The sequence below is a fragment of the Euprymna scolopes genome, chromosome 43, assembly GCF_053919585.1.
Source record: "Euprymna scolopes isolate OS-2025 chromosome 43, ASM5391958v1, whole genome shotgun sequence".
In the NCBI taxonomy this organism is placed as follows: domain Eukaryota; kingdom Metazoa; phylum Mollusca; class Cephalopoda; order Sepiida; family Sepiolidae; genus Euprymna; species Euprymna scolopes.
In genome coordinates this window covers 50,435,162-50,457,892 of record NC_136524.1, presented here as the reverse complement: position 1 = coordinate 50,457,892, position 22,731 = coordinate 50,435,162, and the positions used below count along the sequence as shown (strand labels likewise).

The window sequence follows — 22,731 nt, the reverse complement described above, 5'->3', positions numbered from 1 at the left end:
GCGAGTTGGGAATAATTTTCCGTTTGACCAATTTGGTACCCCCAAATGGGGAGCGGCATATGTATTACTTGAAAATGAATGACGTCATAAAGGATGAATGGCAGTTGCCAAATACTATGACATCACAAAGAATAAATGGCATTTGCTAAAAGGCTATGGACACGGTCTAGCTATGTTTTAAATAGAAGTTAAAATGCACCTTTCGTTTGTATAAGATAAGATAGCTTAATTTTGTATTTTTAAGTGTAATATTAAAATTTTATTTCAAATATTTCATTTATTTACATTTGATCAAAAACCTTTGAAAAAAATGGCTGGCTAAATCGTCCGTTGGCCAAAACGTCCTATATGTAACAACAACAGTTATCCCCCTTGTGTAAGCAAGCTTTAAAAAAAAAATGGCCGATATTTTAAAGAATCTCTTCGATCAAGGAATTCAGAAAAAAATCCTTTATCCTGGACAAGGCGAAATTCCATCTTACGGCGATGGTGTTGGATACAAGGTTGGTACACCCTTTACTTATTCTAACAGCATTATACCATATTGCTGTGTTGATGAATGTCACGGATCATCATCGGCGTGAGTATGTTTTGAAAGTACCTGTCACCAATCATACATGTTTAAGTAAATGCTATATAAATGTGTCAATATTGTGTAGCAATTTTTTTCAAAACAATAAATTGTTTACCTTTAAAGATATCTCCGTCTAAGTTTGACTGACATCTGCTGTAAAATAAATGTTCGTGATATTAATAAACAAAAACCATAAAATAAAACAAATCTAGATTTTTTTTCTTTTGTAAACTACAAGATCACACACGAACACAAACACGCATTTTAATCGAAAGAATTTTGTGTGCTTATTTAAAATTAAACCTATTTTTAAAAACTAAATTGCAGAAAAATCGTACCCATCACAGAGTGAAGATGTCATATTTCAAAAATCACGTAAATTTATCAAGTAATTTATATATATATATATATATATATATATATAATTTTTATTTCGATTTTTAGCGATTTTAATAGTAAATTGAAATTGTAATCATTACACGGCTGATTTTGATCTCGATAGTTCGAATTCAGTTGTCTCCCCTTATTTATTGAATATGGCGGATCAATATATAATGTATCGCTTCGCCATAAAATTTGATTTCCATAGTTACAAAAAAAAAAAAACTACTTGATCAATTTACGTGATTTTTGGAATATGACATTTTTATTCCATGACGGTTACGTACATCATAATTTAAAAAAATTTTTTTTTTTTTTATATTTTCCTTATTTCTGTTCTGAAAATAGGTTTTACTTCATTACTTAGGAAACTTCCCGAGTTGTGACTTAGGAACGCTCGGCGTTACTGAATAATTTTTTTTTTCTTGTGTATTTTTTTCTTGATTGTTTTTTTTTTTTTTTCTCTCCGATTTTTAGGTGTGTCTGGGAGGGAGGTTGCCAATCAATAATTATTTTGAATTTTAATTTTTTATTTAATACTTTTTTTTGGTGGTGGCACTGGTGAGGGTGGGGGGTCACCGGTGTATGCTTCTGCTTCAACTGTCACAGATAAAAGTGTCACAAGTGAATAATAAATAAGAATGTCACAAAGCAAGAAGAATTCTGTATCGAGAAATTAGAACGGTTCGTGAAGGGCAAGTCTAGGCCTATACATTTAATTAGAATTAACCCCCTACCCCCTCCCATGAGGACATTCAACTGAATTTACTCCACCCTACCCCCTGAAAATGAAATTCTTTTAGGCGGTTATATGAATACGATAAAAAAAAAAACTTGTGTAAAAAATTATTTTAGAATTTAGTGTGGGGGGGGGGGTCAGTTTTGCATATAAATTTAAAAAAAAATGATTTACAACTTTCTGACCAGTTAGCGTTTGAACGGCATGTAACCTGTTTAGTTAAATTTCCAGATGTAACCATGTCATGGTAGCTTGTTTAGAGTTTCCACTCGGAAAACATGACTACTCTTAACAAAAATCGCCAATCACCATAATACCACATTTACTCCAAACACTTAAAATTTCCCAAATCATTCAAAAACCTTTATTGAAAATAAGTAAATAAATATGTTTGTATACAATAATCTAATGGGTAAGAATCATCAAGTCGGAAGAAAACAAAGAAAAAAAAATAGGTGAGGTAGTAAAACCTTGTCATCCCTTTTTGATTAATAAACCATTCACTATTTTCTGGTTTGTTTTGAAATGAAAATAAGCGTCCTAACAAAAAAAAAAAAAAAAAAAAAAAAAATCCCGCCAATAATTAGAGTAACTAAATTAAGATTTAATTCGTTAAAAATTTTTTTTTTTTTTTCTCATTTTTATCCCAAATAAGATAAATTGCTATTCAATCGTAAGGGGCTATTATGAATTAGAGACCATGCCCTACAGGGACACTCATAGTGGGGAGTTGAGCAGCGAGATGTTTGTTCATATTACATAGAAACTTCTGCATCAGTTGGGGAAGCAGGAAACAGGGAGGGAATTCCAAAATCTAGCAGTTCGAAGGAAGAAACTTTTAGAGTAGAAGACTCTTCAGAACCTCTACATGATTTTGCTGTTAGTCAGGGATATTTACATCGAGGGGGCACCAATGCTATGAGTTTGTTACGGGACTATGGGTGTCGATGTTAATCCCGCAAACTCGTAAAAAAAAAAAATAATGAATAAATAATAAAATAAAATATGAAAAATGGAGTTGAACAACCAAAACAAATAGCGGAGGATAAATTTTATATAAAATTTATTTCCTCATAAATGAAAAAGAAATATAAAAAGAAAAAGCGGAAAGTTACCCCCTTGCTTGAGAGTCTCTTGCTGCGACTGAGGTAATAAAATGTTCTTATGGAATGAAGTAGAAAAAGTCCAAGTTCATGGTTAAAAATAACCAGTCCTTTTTAGAAATAATTAAACAACATAAAAGTCGATTGATTACTTCAGCAGAAGAATAAGAAAAGGGTAAAAAGTCCATTTCCACGTGGAGAATTAAATAACGGGTGCGCACAAATTTAACGTCCTGTGAACGGATTGGTGTTGTTGTTTACAGCATGCTGGCTAAGCTCGACTGACTTTTTAAAGATCTCAACCGGCTCCTGAAGACTGTAAAATAAAAACATTTACAAAAATGTGTTTATTTTCAAACAACGATTGGACGAAAATCAGGGCCTGTGTCATGTGGGGTGCTTACAACTACGTCCGGGCGAAAAGACAAAATCTTACTTTTTATACCCGTAGAATTTGTGTGGGTGTAGAAAGGAAATGTGCGCATAGCTGAAACGATTTTTATACAGCCGCACGTACAACTGGGTTTATGCTTGGGGAGCAAACACGCACTGCGTGTCGCTATATTCTGTTTGAGTAGACCTTGTCGTCGTTTGCCGAGGCGACGGCATGGCTACGATAAGTTCATCAGAGCAAATTCCATCAAAGTACTTGCAAAACAAACACAAGGATGTGACATTGTGGCAATGGTATGGGAGTTGGAGCTTGGTTGAGAGTGAGAGACCTATTGAAGACTATTTTTTTAACCCTATTCAATAGAGAGAGACTAGTAGTTGATGCACCGACTCAGATGTGGCAACAATATTCCATGCATGGGCAAAGGGTAGCTTTAAAGATATAAAATACTGTCATATGTAAGTATTTTTTTAGCACAGTAAAGGGAGCCCATCATGATTAAATATGCATTTTTTATTTCAGGACCAAGATGTACCATTTTCAGATCAAGAATCAATTTTATCCAACATTTTAGTGAATACCAAAAGAAATGGACACAATGTATGATTGTATGTCCAGTCAAAAGTAAAATAAAACTACAAAACAAACACCCACAAAGTTGTTATATTTTAGATCAACATTGGCCTGAATAAATAATATCTAAAAACATATTTTAATTATTCATTCTTTTGAAGGTCAACTAGGCCAAATGTTGCTGGAGAGGAGGGGGGAATCTTTCAGACATTTCCAATGTTATTGCTATTGAATAAACTAATCTATCTTTTTTCAGGAACAAACAGACATACGTAAGCACAATATAGTGATAACTAAGCGTCATGACAGCTATTGGTGGCAGTTATGGACCCAGAATCATGATGAATACTTCTATAACATACTATTGTCAATACACTTTTTTAAAAATTAACTAATGTGAAATCGGTAGCATTACGAGGCTGATCTCGCAAGTTTTAATTATCGTGGACTTATGTGCCCTTGATTTTTTTTTTTCAAGATAGTGACACGAGACAGTCTCTTTTTGCTAACTCATTAAATTTGATTTTCTTAGTTTAAAAAAAAATCTACTTGATCAATTTACATGATTTTTTGGGGAATATGACATCTTTGTTTCGTGACAGGTATATGTACATCGTAAAGATTTTTCTGTAATTTTTTATTGTTTTTAATTAGATTAAATTCTGAAAAAGCACCTTTTTTTGTTTTGAATAGTTTCAAAACCCATTAAAATACTTCTGTTTTCAGAATGTTGAATTATCAATGTTTTTTTTTAATCATTTTTTTATTTTATTTTATTTTTTTTTTTTTTGTAGCTAACGTTCCAGTATCAAACCCGAAAAGCAGATGGTACTGTTATAGATGATAGCCGAAAGGCAGGAAACGCACCCATGGAACTGCTGTTGGGAAAAAAGTTTACGTTTGAGATTTGGGAAAAATGTGTCAAATCCATGAAATTAAATGAAGTTTCTGAATATCTAGTCGATGCAAAGGTAATCTACTACTCTTTTTAATTATTTTAGCAACATATTCACTAAGTTTTGAGTAACAGAATGGAGATTTGGCTGTGCATGGGCGTCTGGAGTGCGCTTTGTCACTCTCATCTCTGTTGCCACTCTGAAATTGACGAACCCAACTTCTAACTGTGCTGATATATTGCTGTGACTCAATTTGCCGAAATGGAAAAAATTCCAAAATGAGAAAATGTATTTTTCTTATTTACTTAATTTCCCAGTACTTATGGATACACAATTTTTTGTTGTTCCATTTTTTAAGCCGATATAAAGATTTTCTGGTTTGCTGACTCTGGAACACACAACATAAATTGTCCATGTGAGAAACAGTCAGTGTGTAGATGTAAGCCACACAATTGTAAAGATTGTCTCTGAGCTTTGTTAATGGCGGTTGCAAACAACAATCGAATTGGGAATTGCAATCTCCTAAAGTGAAATGGCCTATCTGGTGGAATCAATCATAGAGGTCCTGTTAAGATTGTTGCTTCTATGATTTTGTTCATTAATTTTTATGTGTAAGCCATGGGCCATATCATTTATATTTCACAACATGATAATTGATACGCCAATTTTCAATTGCAGTGCATGCGGTGGCATTCCTGGCAAATCTAGTGAATTCAAAAATTCTGTTGGATAATTAACAACTTCATCTGCTTCCACAACAGTGTCGATGGACTTGTATGGACTACCTCGCTTGGAATTTTAAGCTGAATAATATCATTAAGTTCATGGACGTCTTTGTTTTGAGCTGCAAGAATAGCTCAATCACTTAGCCAACTGAAATTCTTATAATTAATTTAAATAGAACTTAGAACTGCACGCCTATGGAATTGCCTTCCGTTTTTCTGCTTTCCAGCTGACTACAATATGGTTGTCTTCAAGTCTAGTGTAAACAAGTTTTTGATGAGCCGTTCCATATAAGTTAACAAATTTACCGAATCTCCATTACTAACGGTTACTATATTGTCCAATTTCTACTGTACACTCTTTAACCCTTATCCACGAGTGGTCTCTTGGCCTTGATAAGTGGTGACGCCTATGTAAAAAAAAAAAAAAATATCTGGATAAACTTTTTTTACCAACTCTTCTTTTGATATAACTAACTTACAGAAGTCAAAGAAATTCACCCTTAACTCGGATCAGCCAGCACTTTTCCAATCCCAATTTCCCACAATTGATACAAAAATTTCTCTGCTGATCGAGTATCCTGCAACTGGATATGCATGTTTTGAATTAAGTTTAATGTCTTCACATGGCACTGAAAATTAGAGTATTTGAGGCACGCATTTATTTCATTTGCAATGAAACAATATTACTTTATTCCCAGATGGTCTGACATTGCCACACAAATCTTGCAAGGATTGATCAAGTAGTCTCAAGTGATTTTTTATGCATTTCTGTAATATTTTTTCAATGCTGGATGTTTTGGAGATATTGAACATAGGAGTTTGGAAAAACTGAATGTTTAATAATAATTTCAAAGCAGAATGAGTAGTTCTTCTACCTAGTAGTATGGTCGCAGCTATTACGTGTGCAGCAAGAGCTAAGGCTATGTCATTTTGTGATTGAATGGCTATGAAAATCAATTTAGTTAGAAAGGTTTTACCAGTTACTTCTGGTGCTGTTCTAATTATCAGTAATTTTCAAATAACTTTCTATTCTCAGTGTAAGTAATTTAGGTGACTAAAATAGGATTTATCCATGTTTTGACAAGGCCTTATTTGGTGTAATTAATTTAGGTTGCTAAAATAGGATGAGAGATTAGAGATGGATAGATAGAGAGATTGAGATAGAAAAAGAGACGGAGAGAGGGAAATAGAGAAAGAGAGGAAGATGGAGAGATAAAGGGATTGAGAGATAGAGACAGAGGAAGAGAGAGAAAGTGAGAGAGGGGGAGAAGAGATATAGAGGGATTGAGAGAGAGAAAGGGGCTCAAAGAGAGATAGAGAGGGTGATAGAGAGAGAACGATGGAGAGAGAGAGAGAGGAAGAGATGGATGGAGAGAGAGAAAGAGAAACTGAAGGTGATCTACATTTTACCATTTTTGTCCTCGGTCAGTGGAGGAGAAATCCTTCTAGACTGAGGCAATTTTTACTTTTGTTCCTATTCAGAGTACCCCTTTTTTGGGAGCTAGATTTTCCACATATTAAAAACTGACCAGTACTTGTGCAGAATTTGAACCAGACGCAACTAACTGGCCGCTTGGCTGTGCTTGAAACATGACATCAACCGTCTGCTTTCGCCGATTATCAAAGCCTAAAAACACTACTCAATGAAAATACTGAATGTATAATAAAATCACCAGAAAAAAAAGTAAATAAAAATATAACAAAATTAAAAAGAAACAACGATTTACCGTAACCATTTCTGTCTTATTCTTGTAACAATTGGTATTGGTTTTTACGTATGTGTTATTTTTCGGCAATTGTCAAGCGATAGGATTTTTTATTATTATTATTATTTGATAGTAAATATATAAAAATAAACAATATTAGTGTAAAGTGAAATGGTAAAACAATCGTTAAGAAAAAAAATGAAAACACACAAATTTTTGTCATGTTCAAAAGTAGTCGATTTTTGCTGAAAAGAAACGATTTCCCAAAAATTAAAAAAAAATACTATTTGATCTTAAATATATAAAAACATGCTTGCATTAGATAAAAACGCTATTGAAAAAATGGCGAGGTAATTGGTTCAGTAGTATTTTAGGTTATCGATAATGAACAAACATATTTTTTACATTTATATATATATATATATATATATATATATATATATATATATAGAGAGAGAGAGAGAGAGAGAGAGAGAGAGAAAGAGCTATATAGATATATATATATATGTGTGTGTGCATATATATATATATATATATATATATATATATATATATAAAGAGAGAAAGAGAAAGAGATATATAGAGATATATATATATAGAGAGAGATATATGCATATTACTCATTTGCGAGCAAATTCCAAACAATTTTTACAGTTCATAGATCACTTTCTCATATTATAGCTATGTTTTGAAAAAAAAAATGATTAATTTTCGTTCAGTAAAACAAAAGTTATAAAATTACTGTGTTCAAAAAATTCTCAGAATTTGTAAGGAATGTTGCAACGATCTTTTTTGATTGGTTGTTAGTTACCATAGCAACCAAATCTGTTATGCTACCTCAAATTGGCTGGGAATGGTGGAGATGATGACGTAACAAGAAATTAAAAAAAAACAGTTTCCTGAATATGGATCTTTCATTTGATTATGCTAACACAAATAAAAGCACAATATATATAAAGTATAAAAATTACTATATATATATATATATATATATATATATATATATATATATATATATATGCACACACACATATATTTAGGGAATGAATGACAAAAGTCTATATTCCAATGCTCATTATGTTGACCATCTTATAATTTATTCCTTTAATTCAGTTAACATTTACAATTCTTGACAGTATCTGTTTCGTAGCACAAAAATTCAAAATGGTGTAATGGAAACATATTATACGGTATTTACAGCTTCTCTTCCAATTTTCGGATTTTAATCATGTCAAAACACACTTTATTTCCTTTTGATGGATATTTCTTCTGATGAGTTAAGGGCAAAATAGATTCACTGATTGATATAATAATTAAGTGAATGATTTTGTGCTACGAAACAGATACTGAGAATTGTAAATGTCAACTGAATTAAAGGAATAAATTGTAAGATGGTGAACATTATGAACTTGGGAATATGTCATTCATTCACTATATTGCTCTGTAATTACATTGAGCTTCTTAAATAAGGATTGGTATATATTAAAAGGAAATAAAGTATATTTCCACAGAAATATATATATATAATATATGTGTGTATGTGTATGTATGATGGTTGGTTGTTTTTGTTTTACGGCATATCAACCCTTTTCAGGTTATTTAATGCCAAATCCAAAGATTTTGAAGAAACATTTTTTAATAGAATATATTTGTTGTTTTCAAGTCGGTTTCTATTTAACCCATAGTTGGGACTCTAACACATACTACCACTCCAGGTCAGAGTGGACCTGGGAGCAATGGTAATTAAAGGGTGGCTCCACACTCCTCAAAGCCCGCAAGCTGGGGCCTCACCACTGGATATAGTTTAAGGTCATATCCAGGACCTGTATATATATGTGTGTGTGTGTGTATGTATATATATATATATATATATATATATATATATATGTGTGTGTGTGTGTGTGTGTGTGTGTGTGTGTGTATATATATATATATGTCTGTGTGTATATATATGTGTGAATATGTATGTGTGTGTATATATTGTATTTATATAAGTTTCGTGGTTCAATTTTAAATTCTGAAAAAACAACATATAGAAACATATATTCGATTTAAGAATTTATCGCTTGATAAAGGAATATATAGAAGGTGTTATTTTAATTTCCTTAATCCATGAATTTTCAACAATGGCTCATATCATCATCGGAAATGAAATGCGGTTAGCAAAATGTTCAGCTGCAAATGGACGCTATTTTGCTTTTCAGCACAATTATTGAAAATAGTTTTTTGAGTGGTTGTGGATAATTATATGGAGAAAATTATACGAAAATAGAAGTTGATACAACCTGGGTAGTCCATTATCGGAAGGAGTCCAATGTCGTTCAGGGTTATAAATCTGGGTGGGCAGAAAATAGACCCATGGGAGAAAGTGATATTCCTTATCCACAACCACTAAAAAAACTATTTTCAATAATTGTGCTGAAAAGCAAAATAGCATCCATTCGCAGCTGAACATTTTGCTAACCGCATTTCATTTCCTCTGATGATATGAGCCATTGAAAAAGCAATAAATTCTTAAATCGAATATATGTCGCTATATGTTATTTTTTTAGAATTTAAAATTTAACCACAAAACTTATATATTGCTCTATTCTTAAATATTGAGCTTTTCCTTTTTGGCTAGGATCGCCGTGAAAGTATTACTTCAAGTAATATTTATCAGGATTTTTCATCTGAATTTTATCAGTGTCTTATCTCATATATATATATATATATATATATATATATATATATATATGTGTGTGTGTGTGTATGTGTATATATATGCGTGTGTGTATATATATGTATATATAAATATATATGTGTGTATGTATATATATATATATAATTATAAAACTCAAATGACCTTGTAACGAGTGATGTAACCCACTTTCCGGTTTACGACATCCGGTTGCGCATGCGGGCATAAACATTAACCCATAACAACGTAAACAAATAAATACAAATTACTTCTTTTGCAGATTTTGACCTGCGCACTGAAATATTAACATTACTATTTCAAAATTATTATTTAACATGGAAAGATTGAGGGTGTTTTACAACTATTCTTTTGGTTGAAAGGATTCCAATATGGGTTTTTCATTCTTATATTTCTCATCAGTAGGTTCATGTGCATTTTTGCTGCTAAATGACTTTCGTCAGCATTCGATTCGTAGGAAAATAATGTTTAATTTTCGATTTTGGAGCGATTATTTGGAAAAATAGGTAACTTTACACGAATAGTGAGGATTTTTTTTTCATGTTTGAGTGATTCATCCGTGATTTTTCATTTTAATATACTTTCATAGAAATGTTTCTGTTATGTCAATAATAACTATTTTCTTTATGTCACAAGTGTCACGCTCATACATGAATTCCATAGCTAATATAACATACTGACCCAACGGGTCACGGGTAGTCTAGTATATATATATATATATATATATATATATATATATATATATATATATTTATTGTATTGATAAAAATGAATGTGCATAACTCATTCCACATCATATCTTAATTTGATTCAGTTTGTGTCTATTTATTACACTTCTGCATTGTATTTTTTTCTATAAATTTAAATTTCCTTTATATACACACTAAACAATGCTTCAGGCAAACTACATAACCTCTTAAAATTAACCCTTTTGTAGTGTTTAATCTGTTTTGTTTTTTTTTAACTATGGAGTCACCACTTATCAAGGCCTAAAGGCCACTGGAGGATAATAGTTGATGAATGTAAGGTGCGAGTGTAGTAATCGCTAATGGTGTAAATTGGATAAAGCTTGATTATGTATAGGCATGGCTCAACAAGAACTTGTTTACATTGGATTTGAAGACTACTACGTTGTATTCAACTGGGAAGCAGGACAGCGGAACAGTGTTCCACAGGCAGGCACTTCTGGAAAAGAAGCTTTGTTGATGGAATCTGCATTTAGATTTAGGCATAAACAGAGAGTGTGGGAAATCGTTTATAGTGGTTGTAGTTAGTTGAGTGTTTTTTTGTGAAAGTTTGGCACGGGAGAACCTTAGATGAAAATTCAGTCAAGTACTTGCCATGAAAATAACGATAGAGAAGAGACAGGCTCGCAACGTCTCATTTGTAGGAAAGAGGTTGCAGGAAGAGAAAAAAGCATCACCTACTAGGTTTCAAAACCGGTTTTGAACTCTATCAAGGCTGGGTAGGGCATACCACCCATTTCCTACCCAGATGCTGGTCCTGAATACGACCTTAAACTATATCCAGTGGTGAGGCTCCAGCTTGCGGGCTTTGGGGAATGTGGAGCCACCCTTTAATTGCCATTGCTCCCAGGTCCACTCTGACCCAGAGTGGTAGTACCTGTTAGGGTCCCAACTATGGGTTAAATAGAAACCAACTTGAAAACAATAAATATATTCTATTAAAAAATCTTTCTTCAAAATCTTTGGATTTGGCATTAAATAACCTCAGAATGTGTAAGGGTTGATATGCTGTAAATGTGGCAAAAATACTCCGATAGAATTTTAATATAAATTTATTGTTATTTATTTCAAGTATTGGTCAGAAGTCCTTCTTTTGAAAAAAAAAATATTTTACTAAAATGCTTGTTAACCAAAATGTCCTGATTTAAAAAATATCAAATACTTTCCTCATCAACGTTGCATAATTCCAAATTACTTGTAAAAATATTATTAATTATCTATTATATAAAGAACAGTTTTCATATTTTTTTTTAATTTGGTTGAATTCTGAACAAGATCCAAATTTTCAAAATGGCAAAACATGGGACGATAACATAATGAAAATAAATATTTAATTTTTGTGTAGAAAATCATTTTTCAATGATTGTTAACGATTTTAATAGTAAAGTGTATCTATTACAAGGCTGATTTTAATATTGGTATTTCGAATTGAATTGTCTCCCTTTATTTAAAAACAACATGGCAAATCAAAACCAGCTCTCGCTTATAAAATTTGATTATTTTAGTTAAAAACATAGTAGATAGGCTTTGCCTATTGCTGGCTTTCACACTCCTTCTTTGTCTATGAGCCAGGCATAGAGGTACAATACCAGAGACTCACCTGAGCTACTCTGTGTTTGGCCTTCTTTCTTAAACGCCGTTCCCCTATTCCCTATTTTAAATTTCTCTTTCTCTAAGAAACTGAGCAAATTGGGTTTGCTTGCATGCCACTTGTGCTCACTCGACTTGTTTGGACTGGTCTTGTTTGAGAGGTTGAGGGTACCTGATTGACAGTTTGTCTGGCTGCTGTTTCTGACTGACAGTACAGGAGCCCTAACTCTTTGTTAGCGCTTAGAGCGGCTGCTCTATCATCAGTTGTATAATATCAGTATAGTTCTAGCGCCATGTCGCGCATAGAAAGAGACTCTGCTGCTATCTCTGATGGGCTTTCACAAGGCCACAACTTTCTAGACAGGATTCAGCTAATGGTCCACTGTATGTATACTTGGCATCCAAACCGGCCTACTTTACTGAACACTCTTCCCCCCAACCTTACATTAAACAAAAACGTAATGAAATGACAACCCAAACAAATATCATGATAAAATCAGACAACCACCCAAACAAAACCAATTCGCCTTCACCATTGAAGCTCGCTTTCACAAATATCCATGGGCTTAAAGGTAATCTAGATGATGTAGAGTCTTACTTTTTAGTAAACTCCTTGGATATCTTAGCATTAAGTGAAACAAACTTACAATTTTCAATCCCCTCTAACTACTTTAACATGACAGGATACCTCCCATTTTGCCATAAGGACACGGATACATATATGCACAGGCTGTGGCACTCTTCTTTAAACTAGAGAGAAAAATCTTGAATCGGATGACCAGGCTTTTATGTGCTTTCGACTAACATTTCATCACTGCGTTAGTTACTTATATTTTCTCTACCATTCTCCCTCAAGTCAGGATTGTACCCTAATCGATCATGTCTTTGATAGTATAGATGCAGCACTCTCCTTCCATAGTAACGCTCAAATACATGTGTTTGGTGACTTTAATGCCCACATAAAAAATTGGTTTGATTTCTCAGGTTACACAGATGTAGCTAGACACTCCACTTATAGCTTCTATATAGCCCATTCCCTTACACAGACAGTAATGTTTCCAACTCGCTTACCAGATCGTGAACCTCAGCAGGCTTCACTTCTAGACCTATTCCTCACCACAGTACCTGAGGATTGTGTGACTAATGCTCACAGTCCACTTGGAAACGTAGACCACCTAGTAGTATCAATGTACATCATATTTAAATCCCAACCTCAAGGTGAGGAACCATTGCTCAAAACAACAAGGTATTACAACAGGGCTGACTGGAAAGCATTAGAGAACACATCCGAGATGCCCCATGGATCGATATCTTCTCTCTTCCTGCTGAACAGTGTGCCAATGAGACAACTGAATGGTGCAAAGCAGGCATTGACCCACATGTTCCTACACGGAAGTATTATAGCAAGCCCCGCTCACCCCCATGGTTCACTGCAGATTGTGCAGCTGCCATTGCACAAAGACAGCATGCATTCTGCCAGTTTGTACGTCATAAGTCAAATACAAATAGGCAAAAGTTTGTAGATGCTAGAAATCATTGTAAGAGTGAAATAGCAACAGCTAAAAGAAAGCATGCTGAAATAATCAGGGAACGCATAGAATCGCAAAAGATAGGAACTCGTGATTTCTGGAAAATCTATAATAGTGTAGTGAATAAAGGGCAATCAGTAATTCCTCCACTGAGCAACAACCAGAAGGTTGCATGTACGGCAATGGAGAAGGCGGAACTGCTTGCCTGGCGATTTGCCTCCAACTCCACCTTAGAGCCAACAAACAACTCCCTCCAAATTTCCCTATACAGAGTGAAGCCATATTAGATGATGTAAAAATCACCCCTTCTCATGTCCGTGATATAAAAAACTTAGACACCTCAAAGACGTGTGGGCCTGATCTCATCCCTGTATTACTAATTAAGAAATGTTCAGCCGAGCTAGCCCCCATATTTTCCAAGCTCTACAATAAATGCCTTGCTGAATCTGGCTTCCCTAATAGCTGGAAGATGGCCTCTGTGGTACCAGTGTACAAGAGTTCTGGTGAAAGAACAGACCCTCTCAATTATTGTCCCATTAGTCTCCTGCCACTCTTCGCTAAAATCTTTGAGACCTTAATTAATCAAGCACTAGTTCACCACCTCGCAAAAGCAAATCTTCTCTCTGACAAACAGTATGAATTCAGGCAATGTTGTTCTACTGCAGATATTTTAACAGTCATCTCTGAACGCATTTACCATGTACTGGATAAGGCAAGCAAAGCCAAAGCTGTATCCCTTAATATATCCAAGGCCATTGACAAAGTCTGGCATAAAGGGCTGCTAATGAAAATTAAATTGTATGGTATAACTGGACGTATACTAAATATAATTAGATCCTTCTTAGACAATAGAAGCATACAGGTTGTTATTGACAGACATACATCCAAGCAGCATAACATTAATGCAGGAGTGCCTCAGGGGTCGATCCTTGGACCCTTATCATTCCTGATATTCATAAATGACCTCCCTGATAATATTGTGCCCAAGATAGGTATATTTGCTGATTATACAGTGCTCTATAATATGCATGAGGGAGAGCAGATGTACATAAATCTATGACAATGGCAGAATTGTTAGAAAATGACCTTCAGACTATAGCGCAAATGTGGCCGCAAATGGATGGTAACATTTAATGCTAGTAAAACTAAACTGCTCTCCTTTAACAATTACAAGACGCCTCTCCAACCCCCTACTTCCATAACAAATAGCACCCTACCTGAGAATTCTACCTTCAAACTCCTTGGCCTAACATTTGCGGGCAATATGAACTGGAACAAATACATAGAGGACATTGCAAAGGCTGCTGCAAAGAAGATGGGTTCCCTCTTCCAAGCTAGAAGACTACCTCACTCTTGAGAGTATCCTGTACCTTTACAAGGCCACCATTCACCCATGCATGGAGTGTTGTTGCCACATCTGGGCTGGTGCATCTACCACTAGTCTCTCCCTCTTAGATAAAGTCCACAAAAGAGTTGTCAATCTAATCGGTCCCACTTTATCAACTAAGTTCCAGCCCCTGTCCCATCACCACGATGTTGCATTTTTGGGCATGTTTTACAAATGTTTTAATGGAATGTTTTCTGATGAACTTATTTCACTTGTACCCCCTCGACGTACATATCTCCGACAAACCCGCTTAGCAATAAGATCTCACCCCTTCACTGTTGTTGTCCCTAAATACCAGAAAACTTTCTATTCTAATAGTTTCTTCCCTCAAACAGCTAGACTTTGGAATTCCCTTCCTGCTGTCTGCTTCCTTGACTGTACTGATATGCAGAAGTTTAAATGTAACAAACAAATATCTTGTTAATCTTTCCTAGACATGATCCCAAATGGAAATGTCTTCTCAATTATTAAATCATTTCTCTCTGATAGGTTCATAAGAGTGGTGGTTGATGAGCAGAAATCAGAAGCTTAGTATTAATGCTGGAGTTCCTCAGGGGGCCATCCTGGGCCCTACTCTCTTCCTGATCTATATTAATGATCTTCCAAATCACATCCTTACATCATTCGTAGACATCTATGCTGATGACACTACTATCTCTGGTAGCACATCTAGGACCGTAAACGACCAAGTTCTCTCTGATTCTCTCTCCTCTGATCTTGAGCAAGTGGTACAATGGGGAAAGAGGTGGCTTGTTACTTTTAATGCATCTAAAACCAAGCTTTTATCTTTACATCATCAATGCTCTGATCCCCATCTGGCATCAATTGAAATGAATGGCTCTCATCTTGAGGAGGCCTCATGTTTTGACAAGCTTCTGGGCTTGACCTTTACTCCTGATCTTAAATGGAACATATACATAAAATCTGTTGCCAAGGCCGCTGGAAAAATGGTGGGATCCTTCTATCAATCCAGTAGATATCTCACTACTGATGCAATTCTCTATCTATGTAAGAGCCAGGTACGTCCAAAGATGGAGTATTATTGCCACATCTGGGCAGGAGCTGCTAGAAAGGACTTATCCTACCTTGACAGAGTTCAAAATAGACTTCGTAGCCTTGTGGGGGGGATGTCCTTTTCTCTTCCCTGCAACCTCTTTCTTACAGAAGAGATGTTGCGAGTTTGTCTTTGCTTTATCGTTATTTTCATGGCAAGTGCTCGGCTGAGCTCCATTCTATGGTCTCCCCTCGCCAAACTTTCACAAGAAACACTATCACTAGTTTCCCTCACTCTTTATCTGTGCCTGAACCTAAGCGTAGATTCCATGAACAAAGCTTCTTTCTTAGAACTGCACGCCTATGGAATTGTCTTCCGTTTTTCTGCTTTCCAGCTGACTACAATATGGTTGTCTACAAGTCTAACGTAAACAAGTTTTTGATAAGCCGTTCCATATAAATTAACAAATTTACCGAATCTCCATTATTAACAGTTACTATATTGTCCAATTTCTACTATACACTCTTTAACCCTTATTCTCGAGTGGCCTCTCGGCCTTGATAAGTGGTGATGCCTATGTAAAAAAAAAAAAAAAAAAATAGTAGCCCCTTACATCGAAGTGGCGATATGCTTTGTAAGGGGTGAACATGAGTAAAAAAAAAGAAAAAAAAAAAAAATCTACTTAATCAATTTACACGTTTTTGGAATATGACATTTTCGTTTGGTGATAACTGTAAAGATTTTTCTGTAATTTTGCTTTTTTATTTTTTAATTAGGTTGAATTCTGGACAAGCACTAACAATTCTACTCGGTCATTGAATAATACTAAATTATGCAGCAATTGAAATTGTTGTGTTTTTTATTTTGTTTATTTATTTATTTATTTATTTTTTTTTTTTCAGCACGTAGACAGCTACCCTATTGTTGCAAAAAGCTTACGCAATATTGCTCGTTCAAAGGAATCTGGTCACAACCACCATATACCAGAGAAGTCCCATTGCTGTGGAATGATGTCTATGACAAAGCAAGGACTTGGCTATCCTGACTTAGATAACCTACTAGCTAACCCTGAACCACTTATATTTAAACTAGGTAAGTAACAATGGCAGTGATTAGAGTACTTGGAAATACTGAGTTGTTAAAGTGACCTTCGTCTGAAGGTTGAAGGTTCAGCCTTCAGTGTTGGCGACTGAAAAATACAATTGCAAATTACTTAGGATCTTTATCCAATCATGGCTGATGGAACGAGAGCATGCTACCCCCATGAATTAAATAAAGGGTTCCGTTTGAAATTTGGTAGAGATTTCTGAGTTTGACACCTGAAGATGATCAGAGGTTACATCGACCAAAACTGTCGTGAAAATCTCAAGATCAGAACAGTAATTCAAAGAATCCAAATAATACGAATAACAATACCATGTCATCTTGAATTTGGCGACAATATTACTGTCACAAGCCACACACCTCTAGAACAAGAAGGGATGTGGTCCTTGTCCAGAATTCTCCCTATATTAAAAACAAAAATAAAGAAAAATCTTTATGATGGACCTATCCATGGCAAAATGAAAATATCATATTCCAAAAATGAAACTATTTGATCAAGTAATTTTTGGAATATAATATTTTGTTTTTGTCACAGGTACATACATCATACAGATTTTTCGTCACTTCTGCAGTATACGGATGGTGGCTATCTTTTTTGGTGCTTTTCACTAAACTGTTGCCAGGTGGTGCTTTTCGGTTGTTGACTCTTCAATGGTGCTCTAATTCGAAAAATGTTTCATTAAAATTATTTATTTGTTTGAGAAAAAAAAACAATTTAACTTTATAAAAATCCAATGTTGCTTTTATTACTAAATTGTTTTATTTGACACTTCAACAGGTGCCACAATTTTACCTCAATTCAAAACATGTTTCAGAAAAAAAAAAAACACTGTTGCTTTAATTCAGAAAAATGTTTAATTTAAATTATTAATTTGTTGTTGACCCTTCAAAGTTGCTTTAATTCAAAAAATGTTTTATTTAAATTATTTGTTTGAAAAGAAAAAAATTTACTTTATAAAAATCCAATGTTGCTTTTATTACAAAATTGTTTTATTAAAATTATATTTTTTTATGCAAACTTTTAAATAAATATTTTTACAATTATATATTGATACATTTTTGTACAATAAATGTTTTGATTTTCAAATAATTTTTTGTTCGGAAAAAAATTCTTGCTTGTTACTTATTTGCCATGTTATTTGACCAAGAAGAAATAGGAGTTTCTATTGCCCTCCCTAACAATGGCTGCCGTCCGCATGCTACAGAAGTGCTAATTTTTAAAACATTTTGTTTTTAATATATGAATAATAAAGAAAGAAAGAGTCTCTAATTGGATAGTTTTAGAAAAATATAAGCAAGACAAGGTATATGAATTGGTACAAAAAAAAAAAAAACAGAAAGAAAAGAAGAAAAAACGTCTACTTGTAAAAATAGATTGAGGAGTTCTTACCTGTTTTCTCAATGGCAGCCATTTTGAATACATAATGTTACTTAATTCGACCACCTTTCATCTAAATCATATTGATTTTTATCATCTTTAAAATTTGTAATATTTTTTAAAGAATAAACCTTTTTCAAATTTTTTTAAACTAGCAAAAGTATACTTTCACTCCCTCTGTCCACAGTCACATATTTTTTGCAAGGTTAGGAGTATTATATAATTTACAAAGAATGACATTTAATATGTAGCAAAATCTCACTCCTTTACTGTTAAGGTCCTTAGATGCCAGAAAGCTCTAACATAGGATGTTTCTTTAAAGACAGCAAACTTTAAATTGGTAGGTGTATTTTCTTTAATTGCAGATTTAGCAACTACCAGTTGTAAATGACAAAAATTAATCTTTGGAATAAACTATATATTTTGTATAATAAAAGATTTTTTATAATAAACATCTTTTTTTCCGTGATTTATTTTAATTTAAAGTTCAATACCTTTAGAATAAAAATGCCCTATAGTTTCTTCCCTGGGACTGCTAAACTTTGGAATGCCCTCCCAGTCTTCTGCTTCTCTGACTACTAATATGCAGAAATTTTAAATGTAACGTAAACAGACATTTTGCTGCTTAGCTCCGTACATAGTGTCCCTGTAGATACATTCCCAAACAGTAGCCCTTTACGTCCAAGTCGCAATATGCCTTGTTTGGAGAGAATTAGAGATTTAAAAATAAAGCAAAATAAATTGTTTTGGACTATTAAAATAATTGGTGCTTATTTAAAATTACACTTAATTAAAAAACTCAAAAATACAGAAAAAATCTTTATGATGTACATACTCATCATGGAACAAAGATGTCATGTTCCAAAAATCACATAAATTAATCAAGTATTTTTTTTTTAACTAAATAAAAATGTATGATATTTAATGTATCCATTATAAGGCTGATTTGGATCTTGATAGTTCAAATTGTGTTGTCTCCCTCTTATTTAGCATGACCAATCAAAATCCTACATCTCGCTTTGTCATAAAATTTGATTTTCTTACCTTAAAAAAATGTTACTTGACCAATTTATGTGATTTTTGGAATATGGCATATTGGTTTCTGTTGAGAGTATGTACATCATAAAAATTTTTCTGTATTTTTGTTTTTTTAATTAAGTGTGATTCTAAATAAGCATTAAATAATTTCCAACACTATTCGTCATGTTTACCCATTTATTTTTGTTATCGTTTATGTTTGTTAGAGTTGTTTTATGTTTTTTTTATATTTTGTTTATTTATTTTTATTATTGTTTGTGTTAGAGCTATATATTAGAACTTTTTTCTATGTTTTTGTATGTTTTGTAAATGTAATTTCTTTCCCCGCCCCCCCCTCCATCCTCGATGGACACAAATTTGGGATCCTTTAAGTAGCATCAATCCATAGAGTGAACGTGGTATTTTGGTGAGAGCCTCGAGTGTAGGGTAAGTCCAAAAGTGAATGCCAAATTGCATCACTATCAAATATTTCCCCCTTTCTCTCAAAATGATTTAGGATTTATGCCTAAGGTAAATAATGGACTTTTATGGCATTTATTTCTGTGTAAAAAAAAAACATTTTTGTAATTGTATTTTATTTTTTGTCCCACTAAAATCCATGTTTTGAAACATGACGTTAATCATAAAATCTATGAGATGCTGAAACTATAATTATTTTTTATTCTTATTTAGGAGTCAACTTAATTAAAAACACAAAACTGCAGAAAGATCTTTATGACGTACGTTCCCATCACAGATCTAAAATATCATATTCCAAAAATCACATGAACTATAAATAGTCTTTAATAAAGAAAAACATTGTTAAACATTTTAAGTGATTAACGTGAAATCATTAGCATTACAAGACTGATCTTACAAGTTTTATCGTGGAGTTATCGGCCCTTGTTTTTTCAAGATGACAATGCAACACAGTCAGCCTTTGCTTACTCATAAAATTCGATTTTCCTAGTTAAAAATAAAACTACTTGATAAATTTACATAATATTTGAAATATGATATTTTTTTTCTGTGACAGAATTATAAAGGTTTTTCTGTATTTTTGTTTTATGGGACTTGACATATCCCCAAAGAAAATAATCTAGTAGGGGTTAAATCACATGAATGAGGTAGCCAGTCGACAGATTCATTTTGTGGAATTATTTGTTTATTAAATGTTTCTCTCAATAAATTGAATGTATCATTTGCAATTTTTAAACATTGCTTGGGTGTCAATTTCTTCATGATTAATTGCCAAACCAAGCTGAACCTAAAATAACCGATAGTTGCCAAATCAGCAATTAAAGATTATGGAGTTGCCAATTTAAAGTTTGCCACCTCTAAAAAAAAAATTAAAAACACCTTATACATATCAGGGGTCTCAGACTCGCCGCCACTGAGGTCATATTACAAAATAAATTTGATCCTATCTTACAAATCGTCTTTTAATATTAAGGTTCTTTGTTGATATCTACAGGCATTATTTCAACATATCAAAAAGAGAATCAGCAGGAGCCATTTGTTGTGCCTTTAATTTGTCGTGCCTTTATTTGTCATGTTTTAATTTGTTGTGCCTTTAATTAGTTTATGTTTGTTAGAGTATTTTCTATGTTTTTGTATGTCGTGCCTTAATTTGTCGAGCCTTAATTTGTGCCTAAATATTATTTGAATAGAAAATCAGTAGCAAAATCAGAGGTAAAAAATAACCATGTGTTTCTATTTTTTTTACAAAATTCGGCAATTAAAGAAAATAGATTTGTCAATGTAAAGTTTGTCGCTTCTAAAAAAAAAAACTCTTTGTAGATGATGTGTAGAAAAAGTTATAAAAAAGACGTTTGTCCTATTTCAGAGTTGACAAAGATTGAGAGTCCTGGTGGTTACAAACGAGAAGCATGGGAACTGAATGAAACTGAAAAGTTAGCTGCCATCCAAGAATTACGAGAAGAAGGCAACAGACTGTACGGAGAAAAAAATCATGATGAAGCCACTTCAAAGTATTCTGAAGCACTTGGAATGTTAGAACAACTAATGTTGATGTAAGTGAATTTTTTTATTTATTGATATAAGCATTAACATTTTTATTTATTGATATAAGCATTAACATTTTTATTTATTGATATAAGCATTAACATTTTTATTTATTGATATAAGCATTAACATTTTCACTGCATTTTTTTTATGGAGATGTTCCAGGCAAGACATAAAACCACTTAATGTAAGGAGCTAACAAAAAACAAAAACAAATAATATTTCAAGGTCAAAAGCTTGCCAACAATAAACGTTCTGACCCAGAAAACAGCAATTCTTTCCCCTTTGTCAGAAATATTATTCATGGAATATGAGAACCAAGGGACAAAATAAGGGAAACGAAAGTCATTAATTTCATAATGGCTTTCTGGCTAGGAACAAAATGTAGTATCTGTTCTGATGCTACACTTAGTCTATTCTGTTCTAGTTCAGTGATGGAGAAATCCTTCTAGATCGAGGAAATTTTTATTTTTGTCCCAATACAGAATGTCGCTTTTTAAAGAGCTGAATTTTCCTCCCATTAAAAGCCAATCTTGTGTCCCACTCTGTCTCTCTGAGGATTCAAGTAAAGGGAGAAAAAGAAAGACAAATGATCAGTCCATTCAGTTTCAAGAGACAATGGATACCCTCTGTAAGGGTAGCTGCACGGATAATTGTGAGGCAAGTGTTGTACAAGCCCCAACCATACCTCTCCTGAATCAGCACTGCAGAAGTCCGGTGGCAAAAAGAAGTGCTAGACAACTCGAAAAAATGGTGAGATAAGTGGAGAGCACACACAGCACCTAAAATTCCCAAATGGTCACTGTCCAGACTCAACATTGCTTAACTTCACTGATCTAATGAGAACCAGTGTGTCAACATGTATTATGCCATATAATAAATAGGATGACACATAATTGAGAGTAATTGAGGTTCAGTTCACAGGGAAAAGCCAGCTTCCCCCAAAAAAGTCACTCTGAATTGGAAAAGAATTTAAAATTCTTTTAGCCTAAGGCAATTTTTTTTGGTTCCAACCCAGAGTACTCTTTTTTGGGAAGCCGGATTTTTCTCACATTAAAAACCAACCTTGTGTCTAACTTTGCCCTCCTGAGGCGACAAATAAATAAGATCAATGTAATTTTATTGTTACAAACATGTACCAATGTTACCTAGAAAAACATAGATGATATTAA

General features: G+C 33.5%; 1 protein-coding gene across 2 annotated transcripts in view; it reads left to right on the top strand.

The window, feature by feature from the left end:
* Window positions 1-273: 273 nt before the first annotated feature.
* The window catches only part of LOC145268341 (AH receptor-interacting protein-like), a 43,531-nt gene continuing 21,073 nt past the window's right edge, over window positions 274-22,731 (top strand). The window contains exons 1-4 of one of the 2 annotated variants that reach the window (XM_080123849.1): window positions 274-503; window positions 4,559-4,735; window positions 16,938-17,127; window positions 21,381-21,567. In XM_080123849.1, coding sequence (XP_079979975.1) covers window positions 399-503; window positions 4,559-4,735; window positions 16,938-17,127; window positions 21,381-21,567 — 659 coding nt within the window. In that variant the 5' untranslated portion in view covers window positions 274-398. Of the gene's footprint in view, window positions 581-4,558; window positions 4,736-16,937; window positions 17,128-21,380; window positions 21,568-22,731 lie in introns of both variants that reach the window. The other variant, XM_080123850.1, reaches the window with a different exon arrangement.